The 18,988-nt window shown below is 41.1% G+C and overlaps 2 protein-coding genes across 45 annotated transcripts in view; one reads left to right on the forward strand and one right to left on the reverse strand.

The window, feature by feature from the left end:
• The window catches only part of LOC127612067 (cell surface glycoprotein 1-like), a 259,014-nt gene that overhangs the window by 180,213 nt on the left and 59,813 nt on the right, over positions 1–18,988 (forward strand). The window lies entirely within an intron of this gene.
• Positions 6,922–18,988, reverse strand: part of clasp1a (cytoplasmic linker associated protein 1a) — a 121,403-nt gene continuing 109,336 nt past the window's right edge. For 32 of the 44 annotated variants that reach the window (XM_052082953.1, XM_052082952.1, XM_052082981.1 and 29 more), the window contains 6 exons: positions 18,353–18,394; positions 16,989–17,179; positions 16,251–16,379; positions 14,461–14,667; positions 12,147–12,263; positions 6,922–7,596 (listed from right to left, as the gene is read on the reverse strand). In XM_052082953.1, the coding sequence (XP_051938913.1) occupies positions 7,510–7,596; positions 12,147–12,263; positions 14,461–14,667; positions 16,251–16,379; positions 16,989–17,179; positions 18,353–18,394 (773 nt within the window). In that variant the 3' untranslated portion in view covers positions 6,922–7,509. The remainder of the gene's footprint in view (positions 7,597–12,146; positions 12,264–14,460; positions 14,668–16,250; positions 16,380–16,988; positions 17,180–18,352; positions 18,395–18,988) is intronic. The other 12 variants (XM_052082992.1, XM_052082991.1, XM_052082989.1 and 9 more) reach the window with 1 other exon arrangement.

Here is an 18,988-nt window from a genome sequence, read left to right on the forward strand (position 1 = left end):
ATGTTCAAAATTTCCTTAGGACAAGAAAAATGATGCCGCATTTTTACTGGGTTTCTTACAAAAATGACCAAACAAAAACATTTTTTGCAACTCCAGCATGGTGTGTCGTGCTTCAGTCATCACCTGACAACTTGGCTTTTAGCACTCTAAAAGTGTCAAAGTGTCCCATTTTAGGTGGCAAAGCATTATCACACATCTCACGTCAGACTTTGGGTGCGGTTGACAGAGAGTATCACTTGCACTGGCAGATAAATACTCAAATATCAAACATAAACTTCAATTGTCATTTTGCTAGAGCAACTGATCCCAATCCAAGCAGGCTTAAGAAATCCAGTTTTTCCTTGTTTGGGGATAGTGTACCTGTGGAGAGAATTGATTAACCTAGGAATAAACAGTACCTAACAAACTAAAAGAGACAACCTGGAAGCCATGTGATAGTGGAATACAGTCATTGCAACTCAAAAATATGTTTCTACGAGTAATAGACTTGGTTATTCTTGGATTCGTGCCACTGAATTGTTGAATGGGAAATGTGCTCACAGGCATAAGCGTACAACCACAATTATGGCAATAAAAAGTAAATGCATTATTGTGTTTGATGACACCTTTTCTCTTCTTTGGGAATTTGCCCTGAACCATGCCTTAAGGATGTGTCAGGTGTGATTTACACTGTAAATCATGATCTGAAGCCTGTAGGAACATCAGGAAACATGTTAGTCAGGCAAATCTGTTGGAAGATTGACGTCAGCAGAGCTCCACAACAACAGCCGGTGCATTTGAATTGCTCTGCTGAGGCCCGAGATTTGTGGTGTAAATGCAGTGACAAGTTAATTCCAAAGTGTGGAGCCCCCACAAAGATCAAATAAACCATATTGTCACGCATCTGTCTCTGATAAACATGAATTTCTTCACAGCAACATTTTATGAGTGTAAAACAATTTTCACATTTTCACAGTTGGAACAGATGAGCGATTAGGGTTTTGATTATCGTTGTATCTCTGTGATGCTGGCACTTGAATGAAAATCTACATAATCATACGATATAAAACGGACAAAATTGTTGGTACCCTTCCACTTGAAGAAACTAAAACCTACAAGGGGCAAAGAAATCATTCATCCATTTTCTGATCCGCTTAGCCTCACGAGGGCCACGGGCTTGCTGGAGCCTGTGCCAGCTGTCTGGGGGACACTCTGAACTGGGTGCCAGCCAATTGCAGGGCACACAGAGACGAACAACCATCCACGCTCACTCACACGTAGGGACAATTTCAGTGTGCCATTAACATGCAATGCATATTTTTGCAATGTGGGAAGAAACCCGAGTACCCAGAGAAAACCCACGCAGGCACGGGAGAATATGCAAACTCCACACAGTAAGGCTGGAGCCGGGATCAAACCCACGACCTCTGCACTGTGAGGTCAACACGCTGATCAGTAGGCCACCGGGCCGCCCCATCTTGCTTTCTCCAAACCAAAATGTATTTTTCCATTGTTTTCAACACATCATCTTCTAGTCTTTTAAAAGTGTTGTCTTTCCTTTATAGGCTGCCCCTAGAGTGTTTATTCAAGATGTCCTTCTGCGTGCCAGCTCGAATCTTAACGCATTACTGAACTCGGTGACTCATAAAATGACAACTCCTTACTCCTTATGTAAAATGTGCGATATTATTGTCACACGTTCCTTGAACTCCAACACTGACGGACCAGTAAAGACCCATTGATATCGAGCCCAACAAGCAGCAATGTTGTACAGATTGGCATTCCCGAGAAGGATGTTTCTGCTTCTTGTCCGCGAGGTGAGTCACGTGACTCGGTGCACACCTGAGAAACTACCACTTTTCTTGTCTTTACTATCTTAAAAAAAAACATTATTTTACTGTCGTATTTAGAATTGTTGTTGTATCCCACTCAGCATTTACATTTGGGGTAGGTAACGCAGGACATAACACAGATTGTGAGGTCTACCGGTGTTGAAATTAACATCCGATGATCAACTGTTGACCTTTTTTTGGGGGGGGGGGGGGGGCAGAGTATTCATCCCAAATACCATAATGAGCTGTTTTGATGTGTTTACCATTCAGTTGGATTGTCTTTCTTGATTGTGCAAATCTGCACCTCGCAAAGAAGAAAATCAATACCCACTTAAATGAAGAATCATTGCTGCGAGGTTGGGCCCAAAAGCCCAATCCAATGCAAAATGGCTTAGCAAGGCACAAAAAAAGGGAACTCTTGCTTGATGTTGTGCATTTTTGCTTTGAAGCTGTGTTTATTCGTTTCTTGGTTGGTAGCTATATCACATGTTGATGCACACAAACCCGAGTAATGGGGAGAACATGCAAACTCCATACAGGTGGAATCAAACCCTTGCACCTCTGTACGGTGAGGTGGACGTGCTAACCAACTGACCACTGTGTTACTCGGGCCACATCATGGCAATGAATGTCGCAATCCGAGCTCTTTATTTTGTTTGCTTTCCTTTTCATCTATGCTGTGTTTTTGAAAATGCAAAAAATAACCGCATTTAAGACCTACAACTGGGATGGAATGGGATATTGGTGTGAACTGTGAGGAATATGTATGCTTGGACTTGGCCTTGGCATCTTGTCCCTGATAAATATAGCAATTTGGAAGGAAAACAAGCAATGTGAAATGGGCTGGGAGCCAGACGGACCATTCTGGAGTTTTTTAATGACCCCCAAGGGTTGAGGGGTTATCACAGTAAAAGGATATCAGAAAGGATGTGGGGCCAGCAAATCTCGTCCATTCTCAGAGGAAGACATCTTTGTCAAACCTGCACAACATCCACATTAAAATAGAGTCACAAATGCCACATTGTGCTATCATCAGTGTGCAAAAGTCAGAGCTAGCAACAGGAGGCAGGAGTGGGTGTCAGTGGGCTGCGCGGTGCAAGGTCCAGAACGCTCCTGCTTGTTTACGATTGATGTAAATTTAATTTTAGGAAATTGCGTGGAACTGTTCCAAAAAGTCAATCAACACTCTAATGTGTGTGTGTGTGTGTGTGTGTGTGTGTGTGTGTGTGTGTGTGTGTGTGTTGTGCCATCCATTCATTTTTCGGGGGCACACATTTTACTGGTTTGGATGGATAATATTCTTCTGCATTGTACAAATTGATTGAAACTTCATCGGCATGTCCACAAACACTTCAAAATGATGGTTTTCTTTCATTATCATCCTTATTGTATAATCTCTGTGCTGCAATAGACTTTTTCATTGGAAACTCTAATGGCAATTTACTCGCCCTTCCCATACAAAAGCACTCAAAAATTGCAATATGAATTTATGTAAGTTATTGACTGGCTATTTTGTTTTTTAAGGTTACAGTTTTTCACAGCTGTTGTTAATTTGACAGACAGCTGCACTTTATGGCTGGACAGTGCAAGATGATCAGTCAGGATCATTTTCATCTTTACTGATCATCGAAGAAAGAGAATTTTAGCTCTTCAGGATGTAATACATTAATTTAAAAAAACATTTAAAAAAAAGTCTTCTTAAGACCTAACTTGCACTCTTCTTGAACGACATTATACATCACAGCCTGTCCTCACAAGCATTTTGTGAATGGAGTTTATTCTGTACTATTATTTTACCTAATCAAAGTTTTCGATATCTAGACTGTAATGACCACATTGGTACCGGTACGTCATTTCCAACACTTTCCAAACTGGACATTAGCTAGTGTTCCATGCTTGAAACACCCCGAAGAATGCGCCAGTAACACAAATCTAACTGCAAAAACAAAACTTATGATGAATTCAGTGTGATCGTATGTATTTTGTTTAATGATAAAATCAACCATGATTATATCGTTCTGCAAGTGTTACATTTTATTGAGACATTCCATCACGATTTCTTCGAATCGTTGATCCATCAATTTACTGCACTCAGAAAGCAGGAGCAATACCAAGTCCAGTATATTATTTCAGTAATAGCTGTGCCCTCATCTGGACAATACAAGAATGACCTGAACTAAGGTTGACTTTCTGTCCCTGGATTTGTCACGCCCGTTCAATCGCATTTTGCCCGTCGATAATGTAATATGATACGATAAGGGTTGGTAAACCATCAGGATTGTTCAGACACCAAAATTTCACGACACCATAAGTAATTTTTCTCACATAAAAAGTCACACATTTTTGTTTAACGATGTGTATGGAATTTTATCTCTGTATGTGAACAAAAGAAGCACCTTACCATGAGCCGAACCTTGGGGAAAGCTTATGGAGTTACAGTAGGTGGGTAGGAATTTTGCCTAGGCAGCAAACAATATTCTGAGGCACATCTCCATTGACTGGCCCGGTGGACGACTGGGTAGCGCGTTGGCCTCACAATGCAGGGGTGTAGGGTTCGATTACGGCCATGTCATTCCTGTGTGGAGTTTGCATGTTTCCCCAGTGCCTGCGTGTGTTATCTCTGGGTACTTCGGTTTCTTCCCACACACAATCCGAAAGGAAGGAGCCTGGGACTAGTGAGTGTGAGAGCCACTGTCCAGGATGAAACATCCAAGCTCCATGAATACATCAAGGAGAAGGCTCCAACGGATGACGTACTCAGAGAATGCCTCAGACAATGGGGAACAGTAGATGAGGCGCTGGAAGAGGGACCATCATGGGAGGACAAGCCCCTACACGGGATGTACCACCGGACCATAACTGAAGTGGCCGATCTCAAGAAGTCCTATCAGTGGCTAGAGAGGGCTGGCGTGAAGGACGGCACAGAGGCACTCATCCTGGCTGCTCAGGAGCAGGCCCTGAGCACCAAAGCCATTGAGGCCCAGATATACCACACCAGACAAGACCCAAGGGGTCCCTGCTGGCAGGGAAAGCCTACATGGAACGCCATATCCAGGTGGCTGGCATAGTCTACCAAAACATCGGTGCGGAGTATGGACTGGAAACCCCAAGGTCAAAATGGGAAACACCTCCGAAAGTGGTGGAGAATGACAGAGCGAAGATCTTGTGGGACTTCCAGATCCAGACTGACAAGATGGTAATGGCGAACCAACCAGATATCGTGATTATAGATAAAGGGCAGAGGAAAGCCGTTGCCGTGGATGTAGCGGTCCCAAGTGATGGAAACATCAGAAAGAAGGAACACGAGAACCTCGAGAAATACCAAGGGCTCAGAGAGGATCTGGAGAGAGCCTGGAAGGTAAAGGTGACAGTCGTGCCTCTGGTGGTCGGAGCATTCGGGGCAGTGACCCCTAAACTGGATGAGTGGTTGCAACAGATCCCGGGAACAACATCGGACATCTCAGTCCAGAAATGCGCAGTGCTGGGAACAGCAAGGATACTGCGCAGAACCCTCAAGCTTCCTGGCCTCTGGTAGAGGACCCGAGCTGAATGAGGGACGGACACCACCCGAGGGGGGGTGAGACAAGGAATTTTATGTGTGTGTGTGTGTGTGTATTCTTAGGTTTTTGGAAGTTTGTTTTACAGCGCGATGCCATCTCCGCATTGAGAAATGAATGAAAACTTTAAAGCGTTTATATTTTGCTACTCACTTGGTTAATGGTGAAATGCCGTTCTTTCGCGGCAACACAACAATAAGAGGAGCGTAATGGTAGGATGGATGCATGGTTGGAAATGGCTCTGTAGACATTGCTGCTGCAGGTAACCTTGTTTGAGTCATAGAGCAAGGTTCAGCACGCTTAGAAACTTGCTTGCAAGTTGAACAACACGAAAAAACAGCCAGAGAATTTCCAGATCATCAAGTCTGTGCAAACAATTTTTATTGTTGCAAGATGATCAAGTGGGGGCTGTGAAGCAAAAAGAGAGATCAAAGATCAAATATTATAAAGGAAAATAAATATGCGAACACATTTTGCATGGCAAAATAACAAAACACAAACAAAAGTTAATTGTTTGCAATCGGAATACTGCCTCATTGTGTATGGACGTAGTGCTCATTAAATCCCCCGCAACAGCAGTTACAAATTTGACACATTTTCCATTGGACAACTAACGGACTTGACCATTATTTAAACAGTCAAAAATATGTCAAATTGAAGAAGTATCAGACGTTGGCCTAGATGAGGGCTTCTTTCAGTACCTCGAAACTAATGTGACATTCTAAAACAAAACGTGCCTTGTGGAGAAAGGGTAATTATATACATTCATTGACTTGAGTCAGAAGAAGGGGCCTGCTTTGCAAGGAATTCTCAGTGAAATCGCTCAGCACATCAAGTAAAGAGGCTTTGTACAGCAGCTTAATTTCAAATCCTAAATCGGTACCACTTTTGCCATCTAGAAAAGTGGATCGTATTTGATATAATCACATTTCACCCAAGAAAAGTACTTGAACTCCAAACATTTAAAGCTTTTCCATACCTATCGACACCTTGCTGCAAATTAAAACAATCTGTCTGAATGTTGTGTCGACCAAATGCGAGACAAAAACGGTCGCTGGCCTCTTTTGAAGCACTTAGCAGTACAATGTTGCACGTGCACTTGAGCAGCCACTGTGCTTTTTGCACAGCACAATGACGACGTGCCGCAAGTTCAAAGCAGGCTAACGTGCAAAAGATTTACGGAGGCAACTTATATTCAGCAGAAATGCCAAAAAGCAGTGGTCTAAAAGTCTCGAGACGAACTAACTTGTGATGGGGTTTTCCGATTATCTTCGAGGCTGTCGTTACATACAGGAGAATACTGTTTGCATCTTTACAAGGGTCAGGTCCGGCCCCACACCCCGCCAACAGATTCACAGTTTTTGTCAGCTGATAGTTTACACTTTTATACATGGCAGACCCTTATTGGAGTTGCCGTAAAGAAACCTTACTGTGTGCATGACAAGAACATGGCTACAGTGCCAGATTGTTGGTCTCGCCCAACTCGGACCTACAAAAGACATTTGCAGTATTTACAAAGCTTAAAACTGTCTTGCCACTCAAGTGACTTCAGCCCAACAGCCGCCGCGCAAACAAGCTTGAGAAAAGCATATTGAACATAAAACTTATTATTTATTTTTTTTACATAGAGCGGATTGTAGCCAATTGCAATTTAAAATGAGATTACAAAACAAAACATTCAATGCAGAGTCTCCTCTTGATTCGAATTTACTTTAAATACTACCTGAAATTATAATACAGGACTATTTATTTATTTATTTATTTTACATAGTGCAGGATTGGTTTTAAATTCAATTTATTTTATCCCACTCAAATGTTAATGCATGTCATTCGCCGAATAGATTTCGCTAAATCTGATCGCTAAAGCAGAAACGAGAGAACGGTGCACAGTCATATAACGATCGCAACGTGATTCATAAGGGGGAAGGGGGGGATAAAAAAATCTCTCTTCACCCACACTACATTCCAAAGTTGTCAGAACAAGAGCGCTGGGCAGAAGAGTAAAAATAAACCAGTTAATCGTGAGAAAACTGCAATAAAATGATGTGATTTCCAGAAGACTAGGTGGCGTTTGAAGCCGTTGGGACCACAAGATTGTTGGCAAGGTTCGTCTGCAGGATATCCACTGAATTATCCCTCCATTAACTGTGACAGGAGACATCGGAGGAACTGCTGCTATTGCTGTTTGTGGTCTGGGCCCGCTTGATGTATAGATTCAGTAATTTCATCTGCAAAAAAAAAAAAAAACCCACAGACAAAACACATTGATGCAGCAACTCACCAAGGTACACTCATAAGAGTTTTCTTATCAGACAGATAGGGTTCAATTTAGGGCTGAACGATTTCGCAAACCATGGTCCTCTTCCCATTTATTCGTTATACAAGCACTAAATGAATCTGTATTACAATAAATTATATCCGAAATGTTTTGGTTGTATAGGTTAGGCGAATGGAAAAATGAAACAAATGAGCCATGAATTAATATGAAAGACATTTTTTAAAAATCTTCAATTACAATGGTTAACTCCCTCAACACTTAAGTCTCTTAAGCGTTCACGTTGGTGTTGTCACGAAACCAAAATATTTGCTTTGCTACGATATCTCCATGAAGTACAGTGAAACTCCTCTACAACGAAACCTACATGGGCAAAATACCCCAGAGTGTGAAAAATTGTCATGCATGAAAGCCATTCCCACTTTTCTGTTCCTCCTACAATGAAAAATCCCCCTGTTCCGTTATACGAAATCTTTTTCTCTGGTCTTACCTCGCGATGAGATTCACTACAACGAAAACAAGCTTTCCGAAAAAGACTAATCCAACCTCAGCCAACAGCGACTCCTACTGCTTCGCTCCGAAACTGCAACAGCAACCACCACACTGGTTTACACATGTGCAGTAGTCTAGGAAGTATTTGTTATTGTTAGTTTCAGACACAGTAAGAACGTTGCATTGCTAAAATGGCTACAAAACGGACCTTTGGATGACAAGCGGCTAAGACAAGAAGAGCTCTGACGTTGGAAGAGAGGGAAAGAGTGATCAAAATGAAAGACAGAGGAAGCAAAATAAAAGACATGATCCAAAAAATTGATGTAAGTGAAAGTGAATGCTGATCGTAAATTTTGCAATTTCTTTCCCTTTTTTTCTCTTTGTGCACAACTGTACATTGGCTATACAGTACTGTACAGTATGAAGTGTCTTTGGGATTAGGATTGTTTGATTTAAAAAAAATCATTTATTTAAATTCCCATTTAAATCAGCTAAAAATGAACATATCAATACTTTTATTTTCTATCAATTATTTTTCCACAAATGGATAGAAAATTTGCATGTTGCTTTAGAACATAACCAAAAATTGTAACAGATTTTTGGGTGTTTTTTCTTAGTTTTGTATCATTAAATTGATTAATTACATATTCATAAGGTGTTACAGTACTGTATACAGTAGGCATATACTTTACAGTACTGTTATGCTTCAGGTACATTTTATAGAAGTTTGAAATCAAATTATAGATATTGAAACTTCCTTTTTTATAAAAGAGTAAATTACTTCTTTTTTTTTAAACCAAAAGACAAAGTCGAGTGATTAATATAAAACAATTGCATGTTAATCTTAAACAGTATTAAATAACAGTAAGTGTATGCTCATTTCAGGGCACTACGTACAGTATTGGAATAAAAATAAAGAGTACACATATACGTTTATTGTGTGTGTGTGTGTGTGTGTGTGTGTGTGTGTGTGTGTGTGTGTGTGTGCGTGTGTGTGTTTTTACGTCAGAGATCAAATTTGCTACAGTGAAAAACCGCTTGTTGTGAAAAATTTCTTGCTACAAACATGATTTCGGTGTAGAGGAGATTCACTGTACCTTGATACTGTTACTGAAACAGTACCATGGCAAAAACTTCAAACATCGTTATTTGTAGTTACCATATTTTCCGCACTATAGAAGGCGCATCTAAAAGCATTCAATTTTCTCAAAAGCTGACAGTGCGCGTTGTTATCCGATGCACCTTATATAAGGATCAATATTCAGATTTCTTGGACAAAGTATTTTAAATGTTCTGTAAAATGCTTTGTTACAGTTGCAGCAGTTGTGAAAGCGCTATATGAATAAAGCTGTAATGTATTGTATTCATCAAGTGGATGCATAGCACAAACGCAGCCACTACTGTAGCTTCTATTCTATTCTAATATAGACCATTAATTGAAGGTGCGTCTTATAATGTAGAAGAGACAGTAATAACGTTTTTATCCATGATGGATTTTTTTTCCTGTCAGTTTGGTAAGACCCTACTGTAAAAGCTATCTTCGATTGAGGATGTTTATCCTCAATTGGGTCGCAGGCGTGTGGGAGCCTATGCAGGCTGACTCCAGACAGTAGGCGGTGTACACGCTGTACTGATTTTTATGTTTTTGTCATGTTATGAGGAAAATATTGAGTGTGTACTGCTTCAAATAATATTGTGGTGTAGATAATTGTGTGTGGACAATTTACTGGAAGATAAAGGGCTAATATCTTTGTTGCTTTGGTAATATTAGCATTCATCTGAAATAAGCAAAATGCCTCGCAGTAATACAGTGAAACTCCTCTACAACGAAACATACATGTGTGAAAATACCCCCAAGTTTGAAAAAAAATCTTCATGCATTAAAGCTATTCCCTGTTTTCTGCTTAACCCGACAATGAAATGTTCCCCTGTTGCGTATATGAAATCCTTTTCTCCACCCTTGGCTTGCAATGAGGTTCACTACAACGAAAACAAGCCTTCCGCAAAAGTCTAATCCCGTCTTCCTCAACTGGCGGACCGCGATCCACGACCGGACCGCCGACCTCCTCTGTCCGGACCGCCGACCAACTCTGTCCGGGCCTCCTCTGTCCGGACCCTCGGCAAATTGTATAAAATAATAAAGTGATTTCTACGTTATATATTTTCAATTTTTGGACTATAATCTGCGCATTACCGCGATCGCTTGTTAAAATAATCCGTTGTATTATTTGCGTACACGAACAGATGTAATGCAGAAGACGCAGCAGCGCGACTGTGTGTATAATGTTTGACGAACTGGAGTGGAGACGAGCAGGCTGAGCAGGGCATGTCGGCGATAACGATGCGCTGATTGGCTCCTCTGAACTTGAGGTGTGTCCATACATAAGCGTCAGCATATACGATGCGCTGATTGACTCCTCTGAACTTAAGGTGTGCCCATACATAAGCGTCAGCATATACGATGCGCTGATTGGCTCCTCTGAACTTAAGGTGTGCCCATACATAAGCGTCACGCATTCAAAATGGATGATTATGTCAGGTAACAGATGCATGCGCGACGCCACAGTGTGGTCATAGCTTCAGCACAGGAGAGCCGCACACAGGCAATTAGACAAGACGAATCGCGGGAGGTTTCGATCGTGTGCAGTTTTGCTCCCGTCTACCCGGGGATCTTTGCAGCTGTTTAACAGCAGAACACCGCAACTTGGTAAATAAACATCACAATGGCGTCTCAAATAATATTTGCATGCCTCAGACATTGCATTCACCTTTAGTGGAAGAACAGCACTGCACATTCCTGTGCTCCCTTGTGTCAGTATTTAAAATGGTTCTTAACTCCTCTTCTGATATATTTTTCAGTGATTTCAGAGGGGATGTGAAAAGGGGAATTGTACAAATGAAAATAATATTTTTGTTTTCATGTTTAGTATTTATTTTGGTAAAATGAGTATTTTGTTTTGCTTTTGTTAAATTAAGCTGAAAGAAAGACAACTACTGTTTAACAAAGTTAAAGTAAAAATGTCTTATTTCCCTAAAAGGGCTATTTCTATTATTAAGCAGGCACAACTTAACAAAATAAAAGGGTTCCTGTGCCTCAACACAATACCTCTGATTATTTGCTGTGTACCATTATTGGTTGGTTGTGAGGAGTGTTGATTTGTATAAGCTTGGCTTGACCATACTAAATTGGCATATAGCCCTGCTCGCCATGACCGCCGTGCATGGGACCGGACCTTGGTCTTATATAAAAAATAAAAAAAAAGTGGACCGACAGCATTTCTAGTTGAGGATCACTGGTCTAATCCAAACTCAGCCTGCCACAGCGACTCCTCCTGCTTAGCTAGGAAACGGCAACAGCAACCACCAACTGGTTTACACATGTGCAGCAGTACAGGAGGTATTTGTTATTGTTAGCTCGTGGTTAGAAATTTCACAAATAGTTTCACAGCACTAACCTTGCATTGCTTGGTATAAAATGGCTACAAAACGGACCTTTGTAGACCAAGGCTCTTCACAAGTTAAGAAAAAAAAGCTTTACTGCATGAAGACAGGAAAAAAGTAATAAAGATGAAAGATGGAGGAAGAAAAAAGGAAAAGAGAAATTGATGGAAGTGAAAGTGAATGCTGATTTTAAATGTTGCAATTTCTTTCCCTTTTTTTCTTTCTACACTGGCTATATGAAGTGTCAAATAAGTGTATGCTCATACTTATGCGCTATTGGAATAAAAATTAAAAGTCACATATACGTTTTTTGTGTGTGTTTGTAAGTCTGAGATAAAATTTGCTATTGTGAAAAGTCCCTTGTTGTGAAATATTTCTTGCTTCAAACATGATTTCTTTGTAGAGGACTTCTACTGTATCATGCATTAGTGCATTTTGTAAAACATGTTGATAGTGATGGTATTGAGAGGTGGATTAGGTCACTTAAGTGGGGACTGATGAAGGCCCAGGTCCGAAATGCACGACCCACCACTGACGTCCACGTAAACAGTCTCTGGTAGTGGTCAGTACCTTGCTGCCAGTGAGCTGTGCCAAGTGGGGTTTGAGCTCCTCTCCAATTACGGAGTATATAGCCACCAGACAGAAGACGCTGGCCTTGCGAACGCTGCTCTCTGTGTTGTCATAGCCCTGCAATGAGACAGGTATCAGGCAGTAGCGCCACGCCATACAAATACATTACAAACAAGGACAACTAAGAATGTGTGAAATTACGGAAGATATACAATCATTTCTAGGGGAAAAAGAATTCCTTCAGTCAAAATATTGTACGCATCTCTGCTGTGCTCAAATAACTTGGAGCTTGCATCAAGACAGCTACCATATTTTCCGTCCTATAAGGCACACTTAAAAGCATTCAAATTTCTCAAAAGCCGACAGTGCGCCTTATCATCCGATGCGCCTTATACTGTACTAGCTGGTTCGCCGCCCTCCGGGCGGCTCATCAGCTAGTTCCTGCGGAAGGCTGGTAAGGTGGGCCTTCGGCCCACAAAAGTGTTGTTGCTTGATTCAACTTTTTGTTCATCTTCATTGCTTAGCGCGAAAATAAAGAGATGTTTAGCTCTACTAAATAACTAACAATTTCATTGCAATGCTTCTGGGTAGACAACATTTTTTCGCTAAGATGCCCGCGCGATCGTAGTGAGCCACTGCCTGAGCGGCGCAGTGGCGGCGCGGTGAAGTAGGTACGTTTTGAAAAGGGACAGACGGAAGGACAGACCGCGTGCGGGACGACGCGCAATATATATATAGAAGATATGGATCAATATTCTGATTTCTTGGATGTAATATTTTTCTTATTTATTTTCTGAAAAGCACTTTGTTACAGCTGCATCGGTTGTGAAAGCTGCATTGTGTTGGATTGAATTCCTTGTGCATAGCTCATCTCGTGGATGTATACCGCAACCGCAGCCACTATTGGAGCTTCTATTCTATGCACCTTATAATGCGATGTGCTGTATGTATGAAAACGGTTTTAAAAGATAGGCCATTCACATACTCCAAAGTACCTTACAGTGCAGAAAATATGGTAAACAAAATAGGACAAAAAAAAAATCGTAAGTCATTTTCTTAACTATGCAGATTTCAGATTTTTTTAAAGCGTATATACACTTCAACATCATCATTAGCCTTTCAAACTTCATTTAAAAAAACACCAAATAAATTAGGTAATTTGGAGCTGTCAATACTGGAATGCTTTGTAGTTGTTTGAAAATGTTTTGTTTTGTTTTGTTTTTTTGCTTGCATCATTTTCCAAAATTACCGATTTGTCTTACTGTTTATTCTGCATGTTAAATCGCTCCATGTACAGCACTTTGTATGCAGCGATGGCTTTTTGAATGTGCTCTATAAATACTGTTGACTTGACTTGACTTGATGGTTCTGCAAGATGAGCAAAACTCTCATGACAAAAATGTGAGAGGCCAATGCTGAGTTCTTTGCTGAGTAAATGCCATTTTCAAACCGCATTTCCTGGTAAATATGTGACTCAAGGTGTGACAGTAAACCCTTTCTTTCAATGTGCCCTTCAAACAGAAGTTGCCATCACTTGATGTGTGGCCCGTCAAAGACAACTTTTTTCAGCACAAGTGAGAAAATTCACCCACTGGTCAATGCTGGTGGCATTATGTAACCACGTAAGCTTCTCTTTTGATAGACCATTGGCATCTGGCAAAAAACTTGAGGGCCAACTCAGTGTCATAAGCCACACGGCCACATTTGCTCCGGTCCTGCGCCGGGACTACCCCAGGAGAGCGTTCACACATGCAAAGTTAGACCAGTGTAGCCCCTGAAAACAAACCCACCTCAGGGAGGTGGTTTAAAAATTTGCTCTGGAGCAAATGCTCGTTTGCGGGGGGACTAGCCTCGCTATGCATGAGAAGAGTTGATTACGTACGGCTGGAATCCGTTGCTTTTGTGCTCTGTTGTACTTCCGTCATCTGTTTGTCTAATAACAACACAAGACATGATGGTGGGCAATAACAGTAGAATGGCAACTGGCCATAACAGTAGCAAGTAACATCTTGCCTCTTGGGTTATACCATCTCAATTAGAATGGGGAGATAGTCCCCAAACATCATCTTTCCTTTTGTAGGAGACTGGACTGTCACCGGGGCTAACACGCTCAGCGGCTTTGTACGTGTGAACGCTCCACAAAATTTGCTCCGGTGTAAGATATATCGCAACAAAATACATTGGTGCAGCACCGGAGCAAATGTATGCTGTGTGAACACCCCTTTATACACACGACAACAAGACAGGAAACAGCTGACTAAGATGGGCACTTCGATGCAAAAAATATATACAGTATACTGTATATATCTCAAACCTGCAAGAGTCCTGGGATGATGTCCACCAGCAACTGTATTAGAGAGTCCTTAGCAATGCGCTCAATGACTTTGGTTTCCATCTTGATGGCAGCCAGGTTGATTGGGTAATCCGCTGTCTGTACTATTGGGCACAGCACCTTGACACATTGTTCAGGATTGATGGATCCAGCCAGTGTTGACGCGGCTTCTTCAGCTGCACGCACCACCTGAAAATCAAATTTTTAAAAAAACGGTAAAAGAAAGTGCATCCTAAAAGGTAAATTTTGACTGGGCCATCGGGGTAGATTTTAATTAGAATGAAAATAAATTATAACTGTTCATGTGTCATGTGTCATGCACAGCATGTTTGCACAGAGAACTGAGAGGAAAGAAATTTCATCTGTGCTGCATGTCATACATAAAGCATAGAAGTCAAGTCAAGTCAACAGTATTTATAGAGCACTTTCAAACAGCCATCGCTGCATACAAAGGGCTGTACATGGAGCGATTTAACATACACAATAAACAGTAAGACGAATCGGTAATAAAGGCGGTAGAAAGCACCAAGCAGTAAAATCAAGAACAAATCTAAGTCATGCTGAGTCGAACGTCAAGACCTTGACCTTGATGTTCTGTGTGTTTGTTTGCGTTTCAGCTCCAGCAGGCACACTTGTTCCATGTTTCCAATGAAGCCTAGCTTAGTATTTGAAGACTGCCAAATTGCCAAGGCTTTTGTCGGATTATTGAACTTGAAACAAAGTGTTGTTTTCTAGATTTCTCGATACTATTCATAGTTGCTTTCGATTTGTTCATAGATCCTTGTTGGTATGGATTTTTGTTATTTTATTATTGCTCTTGATCCCTGTTTTCGTGTAATTGGACTCTTGGTATTTTGATTGTATATTCTCAGTGTTCCCATTGAACCTTGTATTTTGCAAGCGCTTATTGTTTATGCATTGTTTTGGCCGAGCGGCCCGGTGGTCGACTGGTTAGTGCGTCGGCCTCACAGTGCACAGGTGCAAGGTTTGATTCCGGCACCGGCCTTCCTGCTTGGAGTTTCCATGTTCTCCCAGTGCCTGCGTGGTTTTTCCCTGGGTACTCCGGTTTCCCCCCCCACATTCCAAAAACATGAATGGCAGGTTAATGGAACACTCAAAATTGTCCTGAGGTGTGAGTGTGAATGGTTGTTTGTCAAAGTATGCCCTGCGATTGGCTGGCGAGCAGTTAAAGGTATCCCCCGCCTACTGCCCGAAGACAGCTGGGATAGGCTCCAGCACCCCCCGCGACCCTAGTGAGGATCAAGCGGCTCGGAAGATGAATGAATGAATGAATGTGCGGACAGGCTGCTTATATAAAGGAAAAGCAGGCATAACTTAGGACAGCATGCAGACATTAAGCGCCTTCCACAACATTAAACTTAATTCACACCTATGGAGAGGAAGACAATGTCTATAAAATCTCAAATATCGGCCAGATTTTTTTTTTATATTTTCAGACACTGTGGCAGACATGTGCCCATGAATTTTGGTAGAGAATAGAGAGAACATAAAGCTGCGTCGACCCTTGTGAGGATAAACGGATTAGAAAATGAATGCATGGATGGATGGATGTTTTGTCTCTTTGTGTGTTGGATTTTTTTTCGATGGTGTTTTTTTTTCTTTTTAATTGTAAATAAATATAAACAGAGACTAACGTTCTATGTAATTGAGGCTTGGCTAAACATTTCAAATGTGTTGCTATTTTCCTAAGAGATTAAAGAAAGGTTAGAGCTAATCATATTTCATGACACATTCTGTGTGGGGCAATGTACCTCTTTGTGAGAATCTTTGTGGGCCTCGAGGGTCTTCATGATGGTTAGCTCCGCGTAGTGCTTGAAACGGGCTGGTTGATTCTTTAATATTTCTTTCAGTACGCGCAGTGCCAAGGCTCGGATAGTATGCTAGCAGAAACAGAAAATAGAAATATTCACCTTCTTTAAAAATCCAAAGAACAGTCTCTAAAAAACAATAGTTATGAGCGTTCAGTTTGATACTTTACTGATCCCAAAGGTAATTCTGAAAGCTTGGCTTAAGAGTGTTGCAAAACCATTGCTCAAAGCCACTGATGAAGGACGAGACAGCTTAATTGAAATCATGATCTTATTGCAAATGGATGTACTGTATATCATAACATATTTCTAACTTTCATTATTTTCAATGTTTGTGGTTTCAGAGATGCACATGATCACATCTGAAACCGTTTATGAGTTGTTTGTCTTTTTTTTTTTAATCATTGCATTGCCGTTTTCACTTTTTTTCCCCCATTCAAATTCAACATGTAAAAAAGAAAAGTTTCAAGAAGTCATTGTTACGAAGTCATTGTTAAGAAGTCTTTATTTAACCCTTTCAGGCATAGTGGTTACTACAGTGGACAGCAGATCATGTTATCAGGTCACAGGTCACATGAAAGGGTCAAATTCGGACCCTCGAGTTGCACGATTCAAGGGAGGATAATTGCTGCTAAGTGACCTCAAAATGGTGTCATAAGAATAAAATATTAGGTTACTTACATCTTTATCGCTGAGTGTCTCCAGCAGGAGGAGAAGGATTGTTTTAAAATGTTCATCCCACCCAGCCAGGCTGTCTTCTCTCGTGATCTTCAGAAGCTCCAGCAGGGCACCTTTACGTTCCTCAGAGCGCTCATTGTGATTGGACAACTCCTTAAGCAGGTCGGCAACCATGTCAGAGTTGTCCTGACCAACTGACACCACGAGAGAATGAAAGCAAAACAAAATGTTATCGTAAGAGTTGTACCTTAAAATAGAATAACAGCTCATCTAGTATTAGGGGTGTCAAAATGATCATGTTAATAATGAGTTAAACAATTGATGATAAATGCATGTCCCTTATTTGAAAAGCCATGTGCTTGGGAGATTCCAATCTGGATACATCAGACACTTCAACATATGACTTACTCTCAGTAATGCATTGCACTGCACTGCAAACAACATACAATATGTTTAAACAGGAGAACAGTGAGAAGAGTCATTTAGACTGTGAAGCACCACCACCTTTTCATTGTTTTGAGAGGGGAATGCGCAAAGTTTGCATCTAGCACTGAGCTAAGTTGCGACCGCGATCAAAGGGGTCTGCGTGGACACTCCCAGATCCCTGTGAAAGCCAAGAACTCAGCATCTGCCCATCTTGTCACTTTGAGTGACTGACTCCAAGTCACTTGCTCTTTAGAAGAAGATTGCTCATGTAACATCAACGATTTTCATCGTTTTGTTTTGTGGACAGCTGTGTCACTCATGACAATGTGCATTTGGGTAAAACTTAACAAAATAAAGACATACGACAATGCGGAAAGGCATTCCTGCCACAATTTTGCAATATTAAAGATAATAATAATAATATTGCATCGTATTCTAATTAAACTACTCTTAATTTGAAAAGAAAACTGTACTCTAATTGTCACCATGATGAAACACTAATGCCAATAAGTGGAAGAAAAATTACATCATCACAAATCTGACTCACTACTTTAAACATTTTCATAAGATACAACAATATTTGTGTGAGGTAAACACAATAGTACACTTTTATGTTAAGTGGAACAGCTATAAAACACGCCATTAATGATTCCATCCATTTCTTTGACTTGACGATTATACTGAAGGTGCACCGCCCACCCCCTCATGATTTTGAGGCGTCTCCTGGAGGCTGCAGTTCTCATAGCGTTTGCCTGTATTGTCTGACAGGAGAGCCACCTCTGACCATAAGTAAAGTGAAGACAATGGTCGTAATCTCACAAGCAGAGAGAACAAAGGAAGGGATGGCAGTTAAGGAAGATGAGCAAGTGCAGGCAAAAAGCGAAAGGAATGAAGACAGTTTAGTCATCTAGCTGTGAGTCAGACAGCGACGGAATCTTTACCAGAGAGCATCATCGTGTTTTCACCACTTTCTTTACGTCGGCCTAAAGGGGAGAGCAGTGAAGGAGACATGAAGGTGGAGGATGGGAAACAGATTCTGATGGCAAGAAACATAAATGTTTGATTGTGTGTGACAACAAAGGAGCAGTAGTAAATGCTATTCCACATTTGGAGTTTATCTTGTCTCAAATTGAGGCAGAGGTGGTACCATTCTGATGATAACACATGCATACGCCATTTTCCCACCTCACTTTGGCTCAAACAAAGAGAAATATTTGCGTGCTTTTAATTGCTTTTCCCGAAGAACTGAATTCATATTCATGCCTCTTGAGAAGGCTTTGTGTGTCCCACAGTTCCTATGAGCCAAGTTGCCAGGAACTTTATGGCAAGGTGAGGCCAGGCAAGGCAGCTTTAATTATATTGTGCATTTCAATGTGTTTCACGTCGTTAAAAGTACGACGACTCTTGAATATCCGTTGTTGAGGTGTTCAAGCGGATCCTGTAGTTGTAAGGTGGTGAATGCCTGTCGTGGCAATAATCCCTGAACCTGTTGCTTCTACATGGCTCAGAGGAAATTTTAGTTCTCCATCCGGCATCTTAGGAGAGGCACCCCGGGTGCTACCAAGACTGTATAAAGT

Source organism: Hippocampus zosterae, chromosome 12, assembly GCF_025434085.1.
Source record: "Hippocampus zosterae strain Florida chromosome 12, ASM2543408v3, whole genome shotgun sequence".
NCBI lineage: Eukaryota > Metazoa > Chordata > Actinopteri > Syngnathiformes > Syngnathidae > Hippocampus > Hippocampus zosterae.